This window comes from Alligator sinensis, unplaced genomic scaffold (genome assembly GCF_000455745.1).
Source record: "Alligator sinensis unplaced genomic scaffold, ASM45574v1 scaffold98_1, whole genome shotgun sequence".
Taxonomy (NCBI): Eukaryota; Metazoa; Chordata; order Crocodylia; family Alligatoridae; genus Alligator; species Alligator sinensis.
In genome coordinates, this window is record NW_005842058.1 from 1,114,236 (window position 1) to 1,134,763 (window position 20,528).

The 20,528-nt window shown below is 56.5% G+C and overlaps 1 protein-coding gene across 1 annotated transcript; it reads left to right on the forward strand.

Moving 5' to 3' along the window:
* Positions 1-2,647: 2,647 nt before the first annotated feature.
* Positions 2,648-20,452, forward strand: ADGRA2 (adhesion G protein-coupled receptor A2). Its single transcript, XM_025203444.1, has 18 exons — positions 2,648-2,955; positions 5,002-5,073; positions 5,433-5,504; positions 5,939-6,010; positions 6,445-6,608; positions 6,903-7,116; positions 7,517-7,683; positions 9,895-10,094; positions 10,343-10,492; positions 10,725-10,886; positions 11,335-11,535; positions 12,022-12,223; positions 12,580-12,788; positions 13,283-13,410; positions 14,421-14,544; positions 15,014-15,159; positions 15,808-15,897; positions 16,162-20,452. The coding sequence occupies exons 1-18, from the start codon at positions 2,936-2,938 to the stop codon at positions 17,390-17,392; spliced, it is 3,624 nt and encodes a 1,207-aa protein (XP_025059229.1). The 5' UTR covers positions 2,648-2,935; the 3' UTR covers positions 17,393-20,452.
* The last annotated feature ends 76 nt before the right edge of the window (positions 20,453-20,528 follow it).

A 20,528-nucleotide genomic window follows, 5' to 3' on the forward strand; every position in this document is an offset into this window, starting at 1 on the left:
ACGTGAATAAAGCAACCGTCTTTTGTCTCTGGGCTTGGAGGACAGCGATGTGGCTGTGCTCGAGGGCCCACCAGCCACGATCTGCAGCCAGAGCAGGGTGGCTGCAAGCTGGAGCACTCATGTAACAGGATGTGCTGGGTAACGGTAACTGGCCTGGCCTATTTGCTAGAGCCAGTCTCAACTGCCTGGGCAGGTCAGGGCTTGCTGGGGAGTCCTTGATAATTGCCAGTAAAGCTAATTTCCTTCCCCTTGGAGAAGCCAGCAGCCTGCACAGTCTCCTGGAAGTCGGCATGGACATGCTTCAGAGCAGAGCTTAGCCTCTTGTTCAGCTCATTTCCTCTGTAAGAGGAAAACCGCAGAGGGGCAGCTTCAAGCTGCTGTCTCCTCTAGAAATCAGCCCCATCCCTGGCTTGTCAGCAGTAACCACCATCTTGCAACCCTCTGCGTGCCTTTTCCCTCCAGCACTAGCTGCGGAAACCGTGTCCCCCAGCATTAAAATGCGGCCGCTTCTGGAGCAGACTCAGGCAGGGCATGAACCGTGGTGTGGGGGGGAAAGCTGCGGAGGGACGAAGGATCTTGTCTCCAGCTGCCATTGCTGGAGGAAGGGGACTAGAAGAGGATTAGCTCAGTGCAGCCATTTCTAAAACACCCCAAATCCAGCTGAGTCTCTGTCGGGCTGGCAGCCCTGCTCCTGAGGGCTGTGACCTCTAGGATGGGTAAATCAGATGGGTAACTTGCAACCTAGCTTATACTATTAATCCAGGTGGTAGTTAAGCTGTCTGGAAGGTTGCCAATGCGCCCTTGGACGTGAGATGATTTGAGAGCCCAAGAGAGCAGCCCGAGGAGAGAGGAGGGGCAACAGCGAGTGAGAAAGGGCCCTGCGGGCTGTGCACGTGGTCAGTATACTTCAGGCGAGGGGCTGTACCTAGCCCTGAGAGCCCGGCGGTTGTGAGCTTCTGGCAGGGCATAAATCAGACATTTATGGGATCGGCTGCCTGTCAAATAAGATTATGCTGAGGGGCACGGGGCAGGAAGTGGAATTCCTGCAGCAGATGGGCTGCCCCCCTCTCCCCACAACCGTGGCCAATGGATTTGGTGTGAAATCGGTCCTCCTTAGTTGACCCAAGGTGCTTTGTCAGCTGAGGCCCCTGGCCCATCTCGTTGCCTTTGGGGCACAGGGCAGTGCTGATATTGGGAAGGTGAGAGCATCCCCCCAGGTGGCAGGTGGGCAGGCCCCGATCTGAGAATCAGGGATGAAGCCATTTCCTTCTGCTGACGTTCTCTGGCTTGGGCAAGCTTTCTTTTCTCCGAGACCATGTGTGAAGGGAAAGGTGCCAGAAGAGCTGGCTAGCGGAAAGTGGAGGGGAGCAGAGAACTGCCCCAGATGTGGATCGGATGCCAGGAAGAGGGGCTGGCTCTGGAGAAGAGCAGCCCTCGCTGAGTCTCTGTCTTCCCCACATCCCAGCACTGCAGTGGTGGCGGGATCAACTAAGAGGGTGAGCTCCTTGTCCTGAGCCCCACGTCCCACCCCCGTTAGCACCATGCTGAGACGTGGGGATCAGTACCAGCTCTAAGGCAGGACCAGAATCTCTGGGGAAACTTCTTTCTCACAACGGGGCAAGACCACGGTGATGCTGGGCAGCTCTGCAGCTCTGTATACTTGCAGTAGCCAGCACTGCTAAGCTGCTTTCTGCATGGCAGGGAGGTGGCTTCTGGGCAGCTTGGATCTTAGGCAGTTGAGCATGTGCCAGGTGTTGGTACAACGAGTTGTGGACTTGTTCCTCTCAATGGTAACAGGCTTCCAGAAGTGAAGGACTGTCCTCCCATGCCCTCCGTTGGCTGACATGTGGAGGCAGAGGCCACGTGTTGGCTGGGGAGGTAGTGATCTCTGCTGATGTGCCTGGGATCCCTTCCATCTGCATGTACATCCAGGCAGACTTGTGTCAGCAGAGCTCGAGCTCTGTGGATGCAACGTGGTGGCGTAGACCAGGCCTTAGCAGGGGTGCTTAGCTACTCCCTCTCCCAGCTGGTGAACCAAGGGGCCTGCAGATATGGGAGCAGTGAAGCCAGCTCCAACAGGAAGCACACAGGCAGGTGTGAAAGAAACCTGCTTAGATTCAATGAGGCAAGGGCTTGCTTTCAGCTTTGTGCCGTCTGCAGTCCAAGGGAGCCTTCCTTGTTCTTGCAGACAGTGCCAGGTCTGGACAGTGTTAAGCTCCTTCGGGGACAGGTCTGTGGCAGGGTTTCCCTGTGTTACCGCAGTGCTTGGTACCACAGGGTTAAAGTTAGGCTCTGCTTCTTTGTATGCATGCCAGCCGGAGGAGTGAGGCTGAGTTATAATTAAACCTCTCATCCGTTTCCCTGTCTGCAGAAAATGAGCAGATCTTGGGTGAGGACAGAAGGCTGCAGACAGAGAGAGTCCAGGACAGGAAGCAGACGAGCTTTCCGTGATGTTTGCCCCTGGCCAATCCCACTGTCTAAGCCCATCGTCTTCACTGAGTTTTATCTGTGCAAATCCCTTCCCTTGCTGACGCTCTTGAAATCTGGCTTCAGGAGGGAATGGTGGACAACGTGGCATCTGTCCTGGGCCTGTTCAGTCCTGGTGCATGTGTCTCTGGAGCACAGCATGTGCTGAGAGGTTGTAGAAAACTGATCTGCTTGGTGCCATATCCGTGTGTTAAGATCAGAGATTGGCTACGCTGCTTCTGCTGGGAGGGATGGATATTGCGTTTCCTGGTCCTGGATGCAATGCGAACAGAAGATAGAGGAGCATGATCCCGGGGTGTGATCTGGGGCAGGTCACCTCTGGCCAGCTGGATCTGGTGTTGCACAGCACCCCTGGGACATTGAGCCCCAGGTTGTCAGCAGCTGCATGGGTTAGCAACAGCCCTGTGCCGTTGGTTTTCGGGTCTCTAAGGAAAATGCATGCCACAGAATGAAAGCTGCTCCCACTCGGTAAGGATGGAGCAGTCCACGCTGTGGCAAGCCCAGCCGACCTACCTGGGTGGGCTGAAATGTGCCTTTCTCTTCACATGGATGAATTAGACAGCAAGGAGGGCAAGTGGCAGGTTGTGAGTGGGAGGAAGGGAGTCAGAAAGCCCAAGGTTTGTCACCAAGTGCAGCACAGTAACCCACCCCAGGCAGCGCCAAGGACTTTTACGCAAAGTTAGTGGGAAACCAACCTCCTGGACTTTGGGCCCTGACCTTGGTGTCCCCTCCCCTATCACATTTCTGCCTCTCTCATGCTGGGTCCCTGAGGCATGGCACAAGGCTAATCAATCCATCACAGTGTCTGAAAGCAGAGGTGGGGGGCAGGGTTGCCATACGATCAGTCTAGTGATGCAGACAGGAAATCAGAGGCTTGGATTATTGTCCCGGCATGTGATGGAATGGGCTGGAATATGAGGGCAGCTGCTTTGTGTCTTGCAAAAGTCATCTGACGGTGTTGGAGACAGACCTGCTTTCCCCCACCCCCTGGGGCACCGCACAGCAGCTCCTGGGCTGCCCCACATCACCTTGTCATGGGAGATGTGACCAGTCATAGCCATGGGATGCCTTTTTCCTGGGGTTGTCTGAGGGGAGTGTATGTCTCTAGAGCAGCTGTGTAGCTCCCCACCCTTCAGACACACTCCTTTGCAGAGGTGCAGGCTTGCTGGGACAAGGGTGGCAGCCTGGCCTCATTCCACAGGGCCAAAGCAGGCACCCAGCAGGGAGCTGTAACAGTTTCCAGCCTGGCTCCCTGTTTCGCTTTGCAGAGATAATTAGAGGGGAATTGAATTGAAAGCTGCTAATGAGGTTCCTGCGCAGCACTTGGCAGCCCTGCAGCCCCAGGCTTGGATTGGCTGGAGAGTCTGAACCCACGGCACTAACAATAGGGTCCCTCCAGGACCACCCCCCCCTTCCAGTGCTTTGTAAGAGTTGTGAAGTTAACCCCCATGCACCCTGGCCTCAGCAGGCAGCGGTGCCTCGGCTGTGGGAGGGGGCACTGAAGATGCTGGCATGCTCTCAAGCAGGAGATGGGCTCATGAAAGGCAGTGGAGGATCCAGGTGGTACCACCAGTTTTGTAGCACACGCACAGAGAGGCAGAGCCCCTTAACCCTGGATTAGCAAGTGTGGCAGCAACGCAGGAAAAACCCTGTGCTTGGAGGTTCAGAGAGCACAGCGCATCCAGGCTCATGTCTCGAAGCCTCTCCCTGGCCTGGAAAACCACGCTGTGAGCATGATCCAGGAGTGCGGGGGTGTCTGCACAGAGAGGCGCCTGGAGGGGCCCTGGACAGGGTCACACACTTGGATCCAGCCACATTTCAACCCTGTCATCTGCCCTGAGCTGGCACATGCTGTAGCCAAGACAGCTGGCTGGGGATGCCTTCCCTGTGGGGGAGCCGCATGCCAGCCCCACGTGCCACCCCTCCTTCCAGCAGGGGCTTCATCCTCTCAGCTGTGCACAGTGCAGACCAGAGGGCTCAGGCGCAGGCATTGGCTCCCTGCTTCCCCTGCCTGGCAGGAGTGATGGGGCTGCCATCACCCCAGCTGGTAGGCTGACACCCTGCAGATACAGAGCAAACCTCATTCCCACTGGGGGCTGATGGCAAGGGGCGTGCTGAAGGAGAAGGTCTCCTCCCACTGGAGTACCACTGCGAGGGATGCTGAGGGGTGCCCTGCTTCTCAGCAGCCCAGCTTGTTCCCAAAGGGGACAGACTCTTTCAATCATGCACGGGGGTGAGCAGACAAGGCCGAAGGTGGCAGCGGTAGTCCATCCCATTTCCTTCATGCCACAGCAGAAGGGGAGAGAGGCACCTTCAAGGAGCCTGGCCACAGTCCTGGCACCAGCTGGGTGCACTGTATATGAAGGCAGGAGGTGAGCAGCAATCTGCCCAGACCATTGTGCTGCACTGCTCTGCTTCTTCCCCCAGGCTCAGGGCCTTCTGCAAGGAGCTGGCCCCTCTTCTCTTGGGTCTTGATTTCTTTCTCTCTGTCTCTCTTTCTCTCCCTCTCTCCAGGGACCTAAAGAACAACTTGATCAACACAATCCAGCCCGGTGCGTTCCTGGGCCTCTCGGAACTGAAGCGACTGTAAGTGCCCAATTGTGCCCCCCAAGTTGCAGGGTGTGTGGGGCAAAGGGGGGCACACAGACATACAGACTGGAGCCTGTCCTTGAAGTTACCAGCTGGGGCTTTGGGATAGTTGAACTAGGGGCTGGTAGAGGCCTGAAGCACCATAGAGCAAGCAGGGAGTGTGATCTCTCCCCTTCACTCTTCAAGCTCTCCTCACTCTAGCATTTGAGTCTCCCAGTGCCCTGCACCCTGGTGCTCCCTGCGCCTGGTACGGGGGGGCGTGAGCAGGTCTGTGTACAGGGTGGTGCCCAGGTGCTGCTCTGGATGGGGGAAGTCTCAGTACTCACACAGACCTTTTCCCCCCTGCTTGTTTCCAGAGACCTCTCCAATAACCGCATTGGCTGCCTCAGCGCTGGTGTCTTCCTGGGACTCATCAACCTCATGCGGCTGTAAGTAGTAGTGGGGCTCCCACCAAGCAGGCAGGACCCTTGGTAAGGAGCTGGCAGGGGCACTGCAGCCTGGGAGGATGCCTGCTCCAGACTCAGCACTGCCCAGGGTCCTTCTGCCTACCTGTGCTGCTGGCACAGAGCAGGGTCCCCAGGCTTGTGGCACCTGTGTGCAGGGGTTGATACTGGCACTGGGTGTCTGGGTTACAAGCTCCCTGTCCCCACCTCTCTGGAGATCAACTTTAGGTAGCTTGGGAGGGACCTGACTTTGCAGTGGGTGAGGATCTGCTGGCTTCTGAGCTAGGCGGTGCTCACTCAGGCACCCAGTTCCACAGGCTACCCCTTCAGGGAGCCTGGCTCACCTGGACATTCATGCATCAAGCCCAAGAGTATTGGGCAAGTCAGCACTCACCAGGCTTTTGTCTCCTGTCTGCCAGCAATGTGTCAGGGAACATCTTCTCCACCCTCCAGCCGGGTGTCTTTGATGAGCTGCCATCCCTGAAACTCATGTGAGTACCTTCCTGAGACGGGAACACCCTTCCCAAAACCACACGGGCTTGCTGCGCAGGGACTGGGGGGGTGGGTGCAATGGAGGCAAGTGCTGATGGCTACCAGGCATCTGCATGCCTGTGCCCACAGCCTCACGGCATCAGAAGGGCCCACCCCGGCCTGCCCTCCTGCAGCCAGAGTCAGGACCTGTCTCACAAACAGGCGCTCTCCTGGCCATTAGTGCTGCTCCGTGCCCCTGTGACCTCCTGCAGCCAGTGAGCAGCTGGGAGCAGGTCTGTCCCTTGCCTCCAAAGCTTTGTGCCCCTGCCAGCCCCTAGCCCTTGTACCCGTGCTTCCAGTTGCTGCAGCTTGCAGGGACATCCTGGCTGCTCTGATGCCTTCCCCTGGGAGTTCTTCTGTCCCTGACTCCATCCCCCTGGTCTGCCTCTTCCAGTGACTTTGCCACCGAGTACCTGACGTGCGACTGCAACCTGCGATGGGTGCTACCTTGGGCCCAGAACCATTCAGCCCAGATCTCCGACAAGACCCTCTGCATCTACCCCCGCCACCTGCATGCCAAGCCACTGCGGAGCACCAGGGAGGGGCAGCTGCGATGCGGTGAGGCACTGGGGCCATGGGAAGTGGATGGCAGGGTGGGGTTGCATGCCACAGAGCCAGGACCCTGGGCTGCTTAGACAGGGACCCCCTGAGGTCTGGGCAGTCCCAGTTGGGCACAGCCCCTGAGGAGTCCAGCTTGTGCCAGCCATGCTAGTGATGTCTGTGGTGTGGGTGCCAGGCTTCCTTGGGACCCCAGCCTCCCAGCAGGCTGCCCCAGTGCCCTAGGAGGTGACTGAGGCAGGCTGGGGGGCAGCAAGCTGGGGCAGGAGCTCACCCATCTGCCCTTCCCTGCAGCGGGTGCCCCAGAACTGCACACCCACCACCTGATCCCGTCACTGCGCCAGGTGGTGTTCCAGGGCGACCGCCTGCCCTTCCAGTGCACGGCCACCTACCTGGACAACAGCACTCAGATCCTGTGGTACCACAACCGGGTGCTGGTGGAGGAGGATGAGCAGACTGGCATCATCCTGGAGCAGAGCCTCATCCATGACTGTACCTTCATCACCAGGTGGGGGCCCCTGCCAGGGGGTGACCTGGGGGCTCACATGGGCCCACAGCTGCCTTCTGCTCTGGGTGCCAGTTCGAGCACCTCGGGAGGGTGCCCAACTGCAGCCCATGTCAGATGTCCTCCGCAAGGACTGGGACCCAAAGTTCACAGGTTCCTTTGGGAGGAAAGGGGCCTTAGAAGGGTAGGGGGATCGTTAGCCCTTGGGGGTGAACACACAGGCACCCACAGCCTCCCTGTGCAAAGGCTCTTGATTGAACCTTAGGTAGTGACCGACACCACAGGCTGGGTGTGGGTGTGTGGCCCTGCCTGCCGTGGCAGGGGTGCTGTACATTGTGCTGGCCCAGCCCTCGGGCTACCCGCCTGCTCAGGTCCTCCCATCGGATTCCTCCCCCACCTGCAGTGAGCTTATCCTCTCCAACATCCACGTCTCTGCCAACGGGGAGTGGGAATGTGCCGTCTCCACTGCCCAGGGCAACGTCAGCAAGAAGGTGGAGATCGTGGTGCTGGAGACCTCGGCCTCATACTGCCCTGCTGAGCGGGTCACGAACAACCGTGGGGACTTCAGGTGAGACCCAAGGCTGCATGTGACTGGAGGGCAGGACACTATGTGCTGGGGTAGGGCTGATTTTCCTACATCCTTGCAGAATCCTCTCTTGCCTCTCCTGCTGACCAACCCAGAGGCATTGTGGGAAACTCCAGGGTGATGCTGAGCCTGGTTGGCTGGAAGCATTCAAAGGCTTAGGGGTGGATGGGAACACAAGGGAGCACAGCCTGTGGTGCCTGAGTGGAGTGGAAATCATCATGGAGCAGCATCCAGCTGCCTGAGGCTGGGGTGAGGCTGGATGTTCCTCTCTGCTCCCAGCAGGGTCCTGTCATCCTGGGACTCCACTGGTGCAGCTGCAGATGTTTGCACTTCCCCAGCATGAATGTAATGCTGCAAGCACTGTCCCGCCAGCGCAGTGGGTGCCAGTGTGCAGGGACTCCTGGGCCAGCTCTGCGCCCGGCTGGCTGCAGGCAAGGAGGGAAGCTGCTGGCAGGGCAGGCCTGCAGGTGACCTGGCGTCTGGCAATGATTAGGCGGCCCGTGATAGCAAGGCTCCTTTGAAAGGCTTCCCGTGCTGGCAGCACAGACGGGCTCCAGAGGCAGAGGGGTTGGAATTTGTCAGGCAAGAGACTAAAGGCTTTGGGAGCCCACTGTAACCTCGACTGGGCCTTTATGGAATATAAATTACTGGTACAGTAAATATGGCTTAAATTAGCAGCAGCCCCCCTTCCCTCCCCGCCCCACCCCCTCCGCTCCGTGCAGAACAGGATATGGGAGAAGATAGCTGGAGCAATCAGCGGGCTTGTGTGGGAGCTGCCCCTCGCAGGGCTCAGGCGCCTCAAGTCCTAGAGAGGCACCAGCAGGAGGGTACCTGCCCCAGAAACTGCAAGGAAGGGCAGGGAGGAGGTAAAGGGGTGTCCAGGCAAGGGGCAGGGCAGGGATGTTGGGACCTTTGTGCAGTGATTTCCCTGGTTGAGAGAGGTTGCCACTAGGTGTGAACAGGGCATCTTCTGGGACCGAGACCACCAGGGCCTCAGGCAGAGCAAGGCCTGGTAGGCATGCTTGTCCATGCTGCTAGCCCCTGGTGTAGGACAGGGCTGGGGTGCAAGGTAAGCTCCATAGCTATCCTAACTCCCTGAATGGACACTCATACTCCAGGACAGCAACTACCTGCTTTAGCTCGACCTGGTCAGGTTCATTTTGGTACGCCAGGGGCTGCTGGGTCTTGCAGCCCATGCAAAGTCCTGTGGGAAGGAGAAGGAATTGTGGGGCCGGGTGTCTGCTTGGGGGAGACCACGTGACCTCCATGTGCATCTCCTAATCCAGCTGTGGCGTCAGGGGAGCAGGGGGAGTCTCGCAAACCAGATGTTGCAGCAGCTGGGCCGAGCCAAGCTTTCCAGGGAGGGAAATAAATTACCCCATAAAAATCTCAGCTGCTTTCTGGAGCGTCTGAAGTTCTTCCCTTTGTGATGCCCAGCACGCAGCTGGAAACCCTTCTACGCGTGGCACGGTGCCCCCAGCTCCGTGTATAGCTTGGTCCTAGCAGCTCCGCACGCATATGCTGTGCACAGACATGCTGGCTCGCTGCTCTTAGCAGGGCCTCTCCCAGGGGCACCGGTGCCCTCGCTGATGGCTGCAGGGCCAGGGCAGCTGTGTGGAGAGCAGAGCAGAGTAAGCTAAAACAGAGTAGCTATTCAGGGAGGTTTTGGGGACAGCCGTTGGGCTGTAACCGTGCATGCACACTGCGTTCCACTCACTCTTGGCCATGGGCAGATTTTGTTGCTTTAACCATCAGGCTTGCCTGAGAGCCAAAATGCTGGGGCCCATGGACTGCCCTGTTCCCCTGGACCCGATGCTGTTTGTCATAGTGCTTGAGAATCGGGCACATACAGAGAGAGGCTCAGCAAGCTCCTGATGCAGGATTTCAGCAGTAGGCAAGGAAAGGAGTTATTCAGCCAGCTGGGGAAGGCAGTGGGCAGGGCAGGCTAGAGCGGGATGGTGGTAGTATGTCTCTGTACCAGAAGCAGGTTTCCAGGAGGGCCGAGGAATCCTCATTTGGGATCCTTTCCATCTTATGGGGTGGGGAAAGTCTAGAGGAGCCTGTAGGGAGATCAGGCAACAAAGGCTGGTGTCAGGGGCCTGCTCAGGCCTGGGAAACAGCAAAGTGGTGCAGGCTGGCTCCTGTGGCCAGGCACGTGCTCACTGTGCACACGCCTCTCCCCTCTGCTGGCCCGGGGCCCCGCACTTTGGCTGGCATCACTGCCTACCAGTCTTGCCTGCAGTACCCCTTCACCTCAGTGGCCGTGAGCGGGGGTCCGACGGCGGAGAAGCAGGCGTCGCGGCGCTGCGACCGCACGGGCCGCTGGGAGGAGGGCGACTACTCCAACTGCCTGTACACCAACGACATCACCCGTGTGCTTTACACTTTTGTGTTGGTGAGTGGGCACTGCGCCCAGGAGGTCATAGGCCCTGCTTTTCCCCAGGGCAAAGCAGAAGGCTGAAAGCATGGTCCCTCATTGGCAGGTGTGAACAGTCATTGGAGGGGGCGTCGCAGCGTCTGTCCTTGGAGCTGGAACGTGTCTGCCACAATTCAACCGGGGATAGGCATGTGCCATGGCTCTTGGGTTCACACTGACCGCTCATGCTTCACCATGCTAGTAACCCCCCCACTTCTGCTCCGCAGATGCCCATCAACGCCTCCAATGCCCTGACTCTGGCTCACCAGCTGCGTGTGTACACGGCTGAAGCTGCCAACTTCTCTGACATGATGGATGTCATCTACGTGGCCCAGATGATCGAGAAGTTCATCGGCTATGTTGATCAGATAAAGCAGGTGATGCTCCCTCCCCTGCTCCCTGCCCAGGCGCAATCCTGAGGGGTGAGCATGGAGGGGAAGGGGGCCCATCCTGCACTCAGAATGGCCTTGGGGAGTCTTGCCAAGGAGCTGCAAGCTTTCCAGGGTACCATAGCTGCTCTCTTGGCCTCCACCTCCTGCCCTGCCCTTGCCCTGCAGTCTGTCTGAGGCTGTGGCGACCGGAGCCCCCCTGCCCTGTGCTCCCCTGCAGCTCACGGATGTCATTGTGGAGATGGCCAGTAACATGATGCTGGTGGATGACCACATCCTGTGGATGGCACAGATCGAGGACAAGGCCTGCACCAGCATTGTCCACTCCGTGGAGAAGATTGCTGGCTACACGCTCAGCAGCAATGCCCAGCACATGGCCGTGGTAGGGGCCCTCCCATTGCTATTGTGGGGCTGGGAATGGGCAGAGCAGGGGCTGCAGCAGGGATTGGGGCTGGGGTAGGAACAGCGCGGGGCTCAAATGCAAAGTCCTGTAGCTCAGGACTGAGGTCTGTTTGTGGAGGAGAGCATCCCAGGCTGGGGAGGCACAAGGGACTGAGGGTTAGGATTGGAGGGCATTGACGGAGGTGAAGGGTTTGTGGGGGAGGAGTCCAGGACTGGAATAGCGCAGGGTCAGGATGGGGGTGTCTGCATAGCTAGGAGGGGCTGGAATAGCAGGGGCTGCAGGAGTCAGCAGAGCCATGGGGAAAGGACATGGGCCCAGTGCCTGCCTGCAGGCCAGACTGCCCCATGGTGCTGAGCATGCAGGGGCTGTCTGTCATGCGAGGGGCAGTGCCCCTGCTAACGGGCCTTGCCATGGCATGCCCTTGCAGAACTCAAGGAACATTGCCTTTGAGGCTTACCTGATCAAGCCCGAGAGCTTCATGGGGCTGAGCTGCACGGCGTTCCAGAAAAGAGAGGGCAGGCGGGTGCTGCTGCCAGAGCAGGGAGCGGAGCCTCTGGCAGACCAGCAGCTGCAGTTCAGGTGCACCACAGGCCGGCCCAACATCTCCCTGGCCAGCTTCCACATCAAGGTACCGGCAGGGGCAAAGCCGCAGCGTGCGGCAGGGCTGAGCGGTGCGGGGAAAGGTCAGGCAAGGCCTGTGCTGCAGTGTGACTGGCACTTGAAGCCAAGTAAGGGCTCCCTGCAGCATCCCTAGAGTCCCTAGAAGGAGCCTTTTGTCTCCGATTTGGGAAACCCACCCTGAATTAGCTGCCCCCTTGCAAAGGGACCCCACACTTGCATCTGTGGAAAGCCTGCACCCAGAATAATGAGCCCTACTTCTGAGCAGGGCGCGTGGCATGGCTGGGCACCACAGAGACATGCCTCTGGTGCTTCAGGCTTGGAAAGCAACCACTGAGAACCCTGGCTGCAATGTGGGCCCGTTCACACAGCCCCATGCCCAGGAACCAGAGGCAGAAGAGACAACCTGTGGTTGTGCAGGGCATCTGGAACTGTGACCGGAGCTGCAGCAGCCAAATCTGACATGTGGCTCACCTGTGGCCCCCTGTCTCCTCAGAACAGCATCGCTCTAGCCTCCATCCAGCTGCCACCCAGCCTGTTCTCGCCATGGGCCCCGCTCCCACCGCCCACCGACTGCAAGCTCCAGTTCCTGGCGTTCCGCAATGGCAAGCTCTTCTGCAGCACTGGCAACTCCTCCCGCCTGGCGGATGACGGCAAGCGTCGCAGTGTGGCCACACCTGTGATCTACGCTGGCACACGTGAGGTTCCTAGCCTGGGGCGGTATGGTGTGAGGGTTGCCGGTGACTAGGGGTGAATCTGCTGTGACTGTGCCAGCGGCAAGAGCTTGGTGCCCAGTTTGCTGGGATGGTGCCGAGCCCTGCATGGAGTTGTAGTACCCCCTAGTGGCCAAATGCTCCTTCCTGATTTGCTGATAGCACCAGCCTAGCTTGAGTCTCTTGCAGCCCCTGGCAAGGGTCGTGGGGAGAGGCAATGGGCCTGCCTTGTTCGCAGTCCACTCGCAGAGGCAAGCTGGGACCCAGAGGGTGAAAGGGTGAGGAGAGAGCCGCTGAAGAGCCAGGAGTGCACCCCTCAGCCTCTCTCCTCTCCCCCACAGATGGCTGTGGAGCTAGCAACCTCACGGACCCCGTGACGGTCTCGCTGCGGCATTTCGGGGAGGGTGCCGACCCCGTAGCTGCCTACTGGAACTTCGAGGTGCTCGGGGGTTACGGGGGCTGGAGCGTGGAGGGCTGCCAGCTGGCCCGGCAGGAGCCCAACATCACCACCCTGCACTGCAGGCACATGAACAACTTTGCGGTGCTAATGGTAAGGAGAGGGCTGCCGGAGGGCTCAGGTCTGGCCTCGGCGTGGTGTGCACCAGAGGTCACTGCTATGTGTCCCATCAGCTAGGGGAGAGCTGGGAGGTGCAGGGGCTTACTACCCACTTCCAGCATGGGGTCCCTGGAGCACCAGACAGAGCCTACTCCTTGGGTAGTCCCATTTCACCACCCTGCTGCCCCCGGTCTGGACAGCGGTCATGCAGCCAGCTGGTCTGCCCACCAGGGACTTGTACCAGCCCCTGGGCTGTGGTCATGTGCCTCTTGGGGAGGAGGCAGAGCATTGCTCCCAGCCAGCAGCCCCCTGCCCAACATCAGCACCCAGCTTCTTTCCCTGCCCTTCAGAGAGCCCCCTGGTTCCTGCCCCTACCTACCTGCCGGGAGCCTCTGAAAGGCACCCAGGTCTCCAGCAGCCCCCATCACAGCAACGCACAGAGGTCAACGTGCACCAAAATCCAAGGTTTTTTTTCTCTTTCTGAGCAGGAACTTAACACCTTCCCCAGTGAGGCCCAGGGCACACCTGAGGTGCTGCACCCTGTCATCTACACCTGCACGGCCATCCTGCTGCTCTGCTTGTTCACCACCATCATCACCTACATCATCAACCACAGGTGAGCCAACAATGGGCCCCAAGCTGCTTACAGCCACCACAGGGCTGAATGTCGGTGGTGGGTGAGTGTTGCTTTGGGATGGAAAGTGGCTCCTGTTCACTCTTGGAGAGATGGAGCTAGCAGCAGAGCAGGACACAGGCTGGGTCAGATCTGGGATCCAGGCATTGGCTCCTTACTACTTGTCTCCCATCTGGATCCAGTTTTTGTGAAGAAGTGGAGGCCAGAGTCTCTGTAACGACTGGCAAGGTTACTGGTGTTGAACTGGGAATCCTACGGAGGTTTGGGTAAAGGCTGTGTTAATCCCTGAATTTACAGCCTGCATGACTACACCTGCTAGGGCTGCACAGAAGCCTCCAGCTGTAGTGCAAGACCTGCCCAAAGTGAGGCACAGCAGGCAGGGGAGGCAGAGCTAGCATTTACTGCATCTTAGGTAGCTGGAATCTACCCCCACACAAAGCTAGCTCTTTCTCTTTCTCCTTGTCCATCTGTAGCCTCATGGAGCTCACTTCTATGCAGTGGAGCAGCAGGTCCTTTCAGCCTACAATCACACTGAAGTCTCGTTTACTGTATTAACGGATCCCAGAGTCCAGTAGGGTTGCAGAAATGCTGCTCTGCCTTGGGGTGACAACCAGAAAACAAATACAGCAGTTGTTAAGACTTTGCCAAGCAATTTGTCTTCACGTGAGCCCTCTCTCCTCCCCGGCGGCAGGCTCAACACTTAAAAAATCCCAGCGAGCATCTGAGTGTTTCTCTTAGAACAGCTACTCAGGAGTAACAAGAAGTTGCAATTCCCAAATCCTTCTTGTGCTGGGATGGTGTTGGCTGCACTCCTTGGAGAGAGCACCTCTGAAAGTAGCAGGGGTTGCTTCTGTTTCTGCTGAGATCGGTAGAGAGCAAGGCAGAGTAGTAGCATGTCTCTGGTTGCTGGAAGGGACTTCCCAGTGCCCAGCTGGGGATGAATTCTCTGCATGCCAGGAGCTAATCAGCACTGCTGCATGCTTCTCTTGCAGTACCATTCACATCTCCCGGAAGTGCTGGCATATGCTCCTTAACCTCTGTTTCCACATTGCCATGACATCAGCCGTGTTTGCAGGAGGCATCACTCTGACCAACTACCTGATCGTCTGCCAAGCGGTAGGTACAGCCATAACTGCGCCAGCCTCAGGGGAAGCAGTGGCGAGCTTCTCAGCTCAGCAGGCCTCCCAGTTCAGAGTGTGGCCTGTGTCGCAATGGAGGAACCACACTGCTGCTTTGCCCCCAGGACAGAGCACTACACAGTGCGGTGACAGGCAGTGTCCAGAGTACCAGAACAGGAAAAGCAGCTACATCCACCTGTTTGTCTCCTCCAGGCAGGGGCCCTGGACCAGAGATGCGGATCTGGGTGGAGGGGCTCTAGAAAAGATTCCCTATAGCCGTGGGCAGACTAGAAATGTGGATGGAGGAGAGGGCACAACTGCAGCAGATCGGGGGCCTTAGCAAAGCAAGGGTCAGCCCCAGCAGAGGGTCACTGCAGCCAGGGGAGATTCCTAGCCCTTGAATCCAGTGCATCTCATCCTGGATGCATGCACCTCAGTGACCCTCACCCTGGTTGTGTGCCCTGCAGGTTGGCATCATTTTGCACTACTCTTCCTTATCCACCCTGCTATGGATGGCTGTGAAGGCCAGAGTCATCTACAAGGAGGTAACGTGGAAGGCACCCCAGCCACAGGATGGGGATGTGTCGCAGCCTGCCCCTCGGCCAATGTTACGGTACAGTCACTTCCCTCCAGTTCGGTTGCGGGTGCTGGGATGTCAGTGCAGTGAGTGCTCAGGAGAAGGTCTGACTGGCCAAGCAATGTCAGTATTGCACTGTGCTGGGAGTCCAAGGCCCTCTGCTCCCTGAGAAACTGCAGGCTGCAGCCCCCAGGATCATCACACATGGGACAGGAAGTAGCTAGTGCAGTGCCAGAGTGTGATGCATGTATTCAGTAGTCTGTTCTGTATCAGAGCACCTGGTCTTACCCTGCACCAACCTCCTGCTACACCCTCCACAGCCAGGCCCCTTCTTATTGGGAAAACACCATGCCTCTGATTCCCTTGGGCAGGATACATCCTCTGGGTCCCACAGCATTGGAAGTTGCAGCATTTTCTGAATGAGCGAAGTGGTGCATTTCCCCTGCTCTTCTAGCCACATGCATTCACTTTGAAGGCAGGTGGAAGACGTTGGGCTCAAGACAAAGGGTTGGGAAAGCTACAGGCAATTAAAGAAAGGGGGTTAGGATGGAGGTGATAAGGCAGCTGGCATTGCAAGCTGTCATGCCAGGGCTTCCCTACCTGCAGCACCAGACTGGGGCAGCGTTTGCCCATAGGAAGTTGTTGCATGAGCAGCCAGGTAACGCAAGGGTGCTCTCATTGCAGATTCTACCTTATTGCTGGCGGGATCCCTCTCATCATCTGTGGCATCACAGCAGCCGTCAACATCCACAACTACCGGGATAATAACCCATAGTAAGTTCCACGGGCACAGCAAATCACATGCCATTGCCCTCCTGCTAGCTCATTCTTCAGCTGCCAGTGCTTGTGTGAGGGAGGAGTGGGGACAGGTCTTCAGCAGAGCCCCGTTCAAGGAACGGGGATGGATGCAGGGGTGTCTGTGATGTAACAAAGCGGTATGTTCCTGCTGCAGTCCGCTCTGAGCTGTCAGGCACGGGGCTGGACTTGGGAGAGGAGCAGGCTGGGCAGGGGCTGATTCTGTTCTCTTCTGGCTTGCAGCTGCTGGTTGGTGTGGAGGCCAAGCTTGGGGGCTTTCTACGTTCCCGTAGCTTTCATCCTGCTTGTCACCTGGATTTACTTTCTCTGTGCTGGGATCAAGCTGCAGTGCCAGTCTAAGATCCAGAAAGACCTCCCTGAACCCTTGGAGACGGCACCGAGGCTGGGAGGCAGCAGCAACCTCTTGACGGACTCAGGCTCCCTCTCAGTCACGCTCAACACAGGGATGCCCAGCCCGGACGTGGACAGCGTCTACTCCTTGAAGGTGCAGTTCTGGGCGCTGGCAATCACCCATTCCCTGTACATTGCTCTGTGGACATTTGGAGCCATGGCTGTGTCCCAAAGATGGTACCTGAACATCATCTTCAGCTGTCTCTATGGAGTCACAGCCGTGGCTCTGGGGCTTTTTATCTTTGTCCACCACTGTGCACGGCGTCGGGACGTACTGAACTCCTGGTTCGCCTGTTGCCCATCCTATTGCAACGCACTGCCCATGCAGGCCTATGTGCATCCGGGCATGCCCGTGGAGGATGGCTCCCAGGTCTTCATTGGGTGCAACCCTGAGGTGGCCCATTCCATCAAGTCCTCCTCCTCACCCAGCAGCACCAACTCCACGGTGGGCCACTGCAAGCTCACCAACCTGCAGGTGGCTCAGAGCCAGGCTGAGAGCTGCGCGCCACGGCCAGCCAGCTATGAGGAACCTGAGCCTGCCAACAACAAGAATGCCAGCATGGCCCGGTACTCCAACAACATGCACGGGCGCCGCAATCACAAAAGCCGAGCAAAGCAGTATCGGGAGGGCAAGCATCACCGCTTGAAGGCACTGCGGGGACCAGCCCATGACCACCTGTCCAGCGAGAGTGGGAGCCTGCACAACAGCCACTCAGAGAGCTACCACAGCAGCAGGAACAGCCCCCTGAATAACAGCTGCCCTGGGGCCCAGGCAGGAGCAGGGCAGGAAGGGGAAGCTGCCCTGACGCAGTCGGATGGGAGTGATGGGAGTGGTAGCCACCAGGTTCCAGACTTTGACCGGGCTCAGCGGAGAAGCACCAGCCGGGACAACCTCAAGCAAGCCAACACCATGGAGAAGGAGACAAAGCGAAGGTCCTACCCGCTCAACGTGGCCAATCAGAACGGGGGACTGAAGGGCAGCAAATACGATATCAACCTCACCAGTGCAGAGAGCATGGCTGGCATGAAGACTGGCCTCTGGAAGAGTGAAACGACTGTGTAGAGGGCAACGGAGGACCTTGCAGCTACATCACAGTGTTGTGTTACTTCTCAGGCAAGCCCGCTCACTCAGCCCTTGGCAGGGGAAAGGTGGCTGGTGCACCCAGTTAAGGGCATCTGTTAGCAGGTCAAGTGCAGCCTCCTGGGAGTGTGCGTGCTGGAGACAGGCACGGCATGGGCATGGGCATGGGCAGTGCTGTGCAGGATGCTTTGTCTCAGCAGGTGACGCTGGGTCTCATCTTACCTTGGTGCTGGACCTGGGAGCGCGGGGAGCAAGCCAGCCCCTTTTGGAGCACAGCACTCATCCCCATGCAGGACACGGCAGCACCGAGGTCTCCACGCGAGAGACAATCATCGCTGTTCAGCTGCCTGAATGGCAGTTATCACTTAATCCCTTCTGCATGTCCCTTCAGACTGATCCTAAATGCTATTTTATAATATACAGAGGAAACAAAGGTTTATTTTTCAAATCTCTATATTATCGTGCGTGTATATATGTATAGACAGACTGGCAACTGGTGGGAGTGCCTCTGTGTTATGTGAGCGGTGTTCTGTCCACAGCGTGTCTCCCCCTTGGTTTTGGCAATTGCTCACTCTTGCCATGATTGCAATTTCCAGGATGTCAATTGGGAGACAGAAACCAGGGCCCTTTGTGTAAAGATGCCACGGTAGAGGTGCTTGCTTTGTGCTCACCTGAGCATGGTCTTTTCCCGAAGGAGTTCAGCTGAAATGGATCAGTTGGGGATTCTGCTGAAAAGCAAACGCAGCATCCAGAGTTGTATCGTGGCAGTGACGTTCTAGGGATGCGCGAGTAGCCAGATCAGTGCGGTGAAGCAGTATTTCTTGTTGGGAGGCTGGGAGACTGCTACCTTGTGCTGAGCCAGGACTGTGGCAGTTCCCTTCCAAGCCCTGAGGTAGGCACTTGTCTCCCCACAAAATGTGCTGGCCTCACCTCATAGATGTGGCTCCCAGGATCTTCTCTGAGCAGTCTTAGAAGCTATTTAGCCCTATGGGTTAGGAGCTACCAAAGTAAAAGCCATAGCTAAAAGTGAGCAAGAGGTCAGATGAGCAAGAGCTCCAGAAAGAATAAGCTGTCTGCACTGTTTTAGTGATGGACACTAAAATCACTGCAGGACAATTGCCGTTGAATGGGGTTAAAGATCCCCAGAGGCGCACACTATGCAAAATGGTGGAGGTTGGCTGCAATAAACACAGGCCCACGGTGAAGGGGCATTATTTTCTATACATGTTATGCTCTGTGTGGAAGAGTGAAAGTCTTGGGCCTTTCATGGCAGAAGTTGGACTGGGAAGCAACACGTTCCCAGCTACTCCAGAAGGAACCTGAGGATCCAGAGTTGTACAGTGGGCACGACCCAGTGCCCTTCATCCTGGTGATTATGTTGATAAAAGGGTTGGACTACAGCAAAGGCAAAAAAATGTGTGCATTTATTTGTATGAACTGTAATGATTGAACAAAGAGGAAACACCATTTGGCAGAGAGGGGTTGCTTCTCCGAAAGGGAAAAAGGGACTTTGCTGAACTAGTAAGATAATAATCAGTGCCTGAGCTGGTTTCAATGGCATGGAGGACTGAATTGGACGCGTGTTTCTCTACAGCCCCATTCCTGTTTTTAACAGGGCTGGTACTTGGCTAAGCACTTATTTCTTTCGTTGCAAAAACTGGGTGCACCTTTTTTATCTATTGTAAAGCAGAAAGCAGCTATGTACTGTACATTGGCAGGTCCCCGACCTGTTGCCAAAGATTTTTTTTTGTAGTGTTCCTAAAAAGGGAAGTTAGTTTGTACTCAAACAGCCAGGCATTGAGTGCTCTGTACCTCTCTCCCTGCCACTAACTGAGACTGGCTGCCACCTGTGCCTGCTGACAGTTGCCAGCTCTAGGCAGACTCACTGTGCCAACCACTAAAGAAATGTACTGAGAATTGCCGAGGGGCAAATACTGATGTCTGGCCCCTGCGCTGCCTCTTCGTGGTGGCTGCAGTTTCACATATTACCCTCACCAGTAGTATTGTAGCAAGCTGGTTATCTGGACCAAGAATAGCATTCCCTCTCATCTGCACTGCCGCTGTGTGTCCATCCCACGTACAGAGTCTCTGTATCTGCCTTCCAAAAGATATACTGCCTATAAAGCCATAATGGAGGAGCGGTCTGCAGTGCAGAGAGGATAACTGGTCCAGCTGGAAGCAGGAAGAGTGCTCTCCAGCCTTTTTTTGTCCCCCTTGAAATTCAGAGAGAATAGAAGAGGATCTGTTGCCCTGGACACAGGACTTAGAGATCTGGCACCTGCAGCAATGTAAGCCCAGTGCTGCTGAGGACTCACCTCTGTCATACTGGACCAATCACAACCTCTCTGTGCCTCAGTTTGTAAAAGAAATGGGTATAAATACTTGCCTACCTCCCCAAGGGATTGTGATGGTCACTTGTAAACTGAAAATTGCAAGGCATGCATGGAGATTTCAGCTGCAGCCCTGAAGTCTACACCAGTCCAAAGAGAGAAGGGGTGGAAAGAGAAAGATGATTATTTACTAGGTCATAAAGCACTTAAGATGTTTCTCAACCTCAGAAAACTTCCCCTCTTGCCATGCCAACACCACAACGCCTGTATGGCTGGAATACCAGCACAAAGTTTTGCCACCGCCCTCCAGCCTGGTCAGATTTCCCTTGCTGTTACTGGTTTTTACCCACTTTTGTCTGTAGGGCAGGTTGAATCATTATGCTGAAGCAGCCTACCCAATCTTGCCAACGCTGATCTTGTATACGCTTGCTGCACTGTGACAGTATTATAGGAAAAGCTTTGTATTATTACACTTCCTCGTTTACATGACAAGCAAAAGACATATCAAGAGAGAGAGCTTTTTTGCAATATATGTAGGGGAACGAGGGAGGGAGAAAAATGTGCCAAAGAAAATATGTTGAAAGAGGTCTGTTATGCATTTTTTTTATATAAATATAATGTCTCTAGCAGATATGTTTTGTTTAATATATTAAAAACTTGCAAATCCACCACAATGGACTATGGCTTGTCTTACACACCCTGCATTAAGAGCACAGCACGGATTTTGATAAGGCTTGTCAAGTATAGCTGGGAAGTGCTGATGTCCAGGATTCACTAGCAGTCAGCAG

Excerpts from the sequence above, each read along its gene's own strand:
- ADGRA2 (XM_025203444.1), top strand. The coding sequence starts at position 2,936 with ATGAAAGCTGCTCCCACTCG. Across the intron at positions 7,684-9,894 it reads CAACCGTGGGGACTTCAGGT|GGCCCCGCACTTTGGCTGGC; the intron begins GAGACCCAAGGC and ends CTGCTGGCCCGG. Across the intron at positions 11,536-12,021 it reads TGGCCAGCTTCCACATCAAG|AACAGCATCGCTCTAGCCTC; the intron begins GTACCGGCAGGG and ends CTGTCTCCTCAG.